We start from the raw sequence: 1896 nt of genomic DNA on the forward strand, positions 1-1896 counted from the left end.
TATATATATATATATATATATATATATATATTTTATTATATATGCTTTTGGTATGCATATCTCATAATGACAAAATATAATATTAACCATATTTAATTGACAAAATTGTTCTTGAGAAACAATTACATATTTTTTTAATAAATAAATATTCTAATTTTTTATAAATTAATAAAAAAATACTTTAAAAAATTAAATAATTTAAAAAATCAATTGACACTATTAAATAAACAATTTTAATTTAAAAAATCACGACTAACTAAATAATTCTAAATATATTTGTTAGATATGATAATATTATATATAAATGACATAACTACCTTACGAGAAAATTATATTTAATGTTAAAAAATTGAAATTAATATTCATATTTTTTTTAAAAATTAATAATGATTTTATTTTTAAATATCAATTGGGTTAGTAATATAGTGTTAAATTAAATATCATTTTTTTATTTGTATTTATAATTTATTAAATATTAGATTCCAATTTTTTATATTTTAAATTATGTTTTATAGGAATAAACAAGAAGATTACTTATATCTTATCCTCTTGATTTGTAACTCAATTCAAATTCAAGATAAACTTTTTAATTAAAGAGACATGATATAATCACTTTATGATTAACTTATCATATCATGTTATTTCATCAAATATTGGATTGAGTCTAAATATGATATAATTATATTCTGTTGTGTCATGGTACATTGGATATTTGAAACATGATTTTATACAATTATCATATCATGTTTCTTACCTTGCAAACCTAATGGTCCATTTAATAAACATGATATGATAGATACATTATAAATTAACAAAGTATACTAAAAAAATTAAATAAGTATTAAATTAATTTTATTCGTTTCTCAACCATTTCTGACTCCATGTTGTAGAACCTTTAGTATCACAAGAAATTATCCAACCATTAATTGTCACTAATGAAATGCAAGAATTATTGAATAAATTCCTAAATATAATAATATTTTCATTCTTTCATCGGGATTACAATTTTTTTTTATAAAACATTTCTATTGTTTCAATTGTGTATGTTACTAAACAACAAGATCCATATTTATTTCAATCAAATCATTCGATTCACATTTGCTTTAATTTATTCCCCATAATTCAATTGAGATGCTCTATATTCTCATGAGATCGATGTAAGACTTTCCTTCAAGCTTACGAGCAAATAAATTTGTGAAGTACTCCTTGACTCCAATTTTTGTGAACAGTGCTGGTGTTTGTTTACTAATTAAACTCTCCATAGGGCCTAAAATACTATCATGTTTTGGGCTACAGAACGTAGCAATTGAAAGCCTTTCCTTTTCATTGTTCACTATTGCTCGATGTTCAATACTTCGATATATTCCATTTGTTATAATCTTCAATGTAAAACATGAAAATATAAAACCAAAAGTAAGTGCAGAATAATATAGAGCATATCTAAAATGAAAAAAGGTATTAGTTCTAAATTCGAAAAATAAATGGCAATCTATATAGTGCATTAAAAATTCTTACATGGTGGAATTTAGGAAAAGAAATGCCACATCTAAATTCTTACATGGTGATATTTTAAGTTTAGTTTTCTAAAATCTTTTTATTCACTTTTAGTCTCTATTATGATTTATTATTTTTTTTAAAAAAAAGAAAAGTTTTTCAAAAATATCATCAAAAGAGAATAAAATATTATTAAAGACTAAAATAAAATTTTGTAGACTAAAATTTATTTTATATTTTTTAATTATTAAAATTATACTTTTTTTTAATTAAAAATCTAAATTTTTTATATTTGAATAAGATCTCTAAAATGTTTAAAGATAACCTACTTGAGTGGATGCATGTATTTATTAAACATGCATGCTTTGGTTGAATTACACTCTTCTTAAATTAACAATATAT

At 20.8% G+C, this 1896-nt stretch overlaps 1 protein-coding gene across 1 annotated transcript in view; it reads right to left on the minus strand.

Moving 5' to 3' along the window:
* Nucleotides 1–949: 949 nt before the first annotated feature.
* The window catches only part of LOC101507231 (protein SRG1-like), a 4047-nt gene continuing 3100 nt past the window's right edge, over nucleotides 950–1896 (minus strand). The window contains exon 4 of the mRNA XM_004488632.4: nucleotides 950–1379. Coding sequence (XP_004488689.1) covers nucleotides 1137–1379 — 243 coding nt within the window. The 3' untranslated portion in view covers nucleotides 950–1136. The remainder of the gene's footprint in view (nucleotides 1380–1896) is intronic.

Source organism: Cicer arietinum, chromosome 1, assembly GCF_000331145.2.
Source record: "Cicer arietinum cultivar CDC Frontier isolate Library 1 chromosome 1, Cicar.CDCFrontier_v2.0, whole genome shotgun sequence".
NCBI lineage: Eukaryota > Viridiplantae > Streptophyta > Magnoliopsida > Fabales > Fabaceae > Cicer > Cicer arietinum.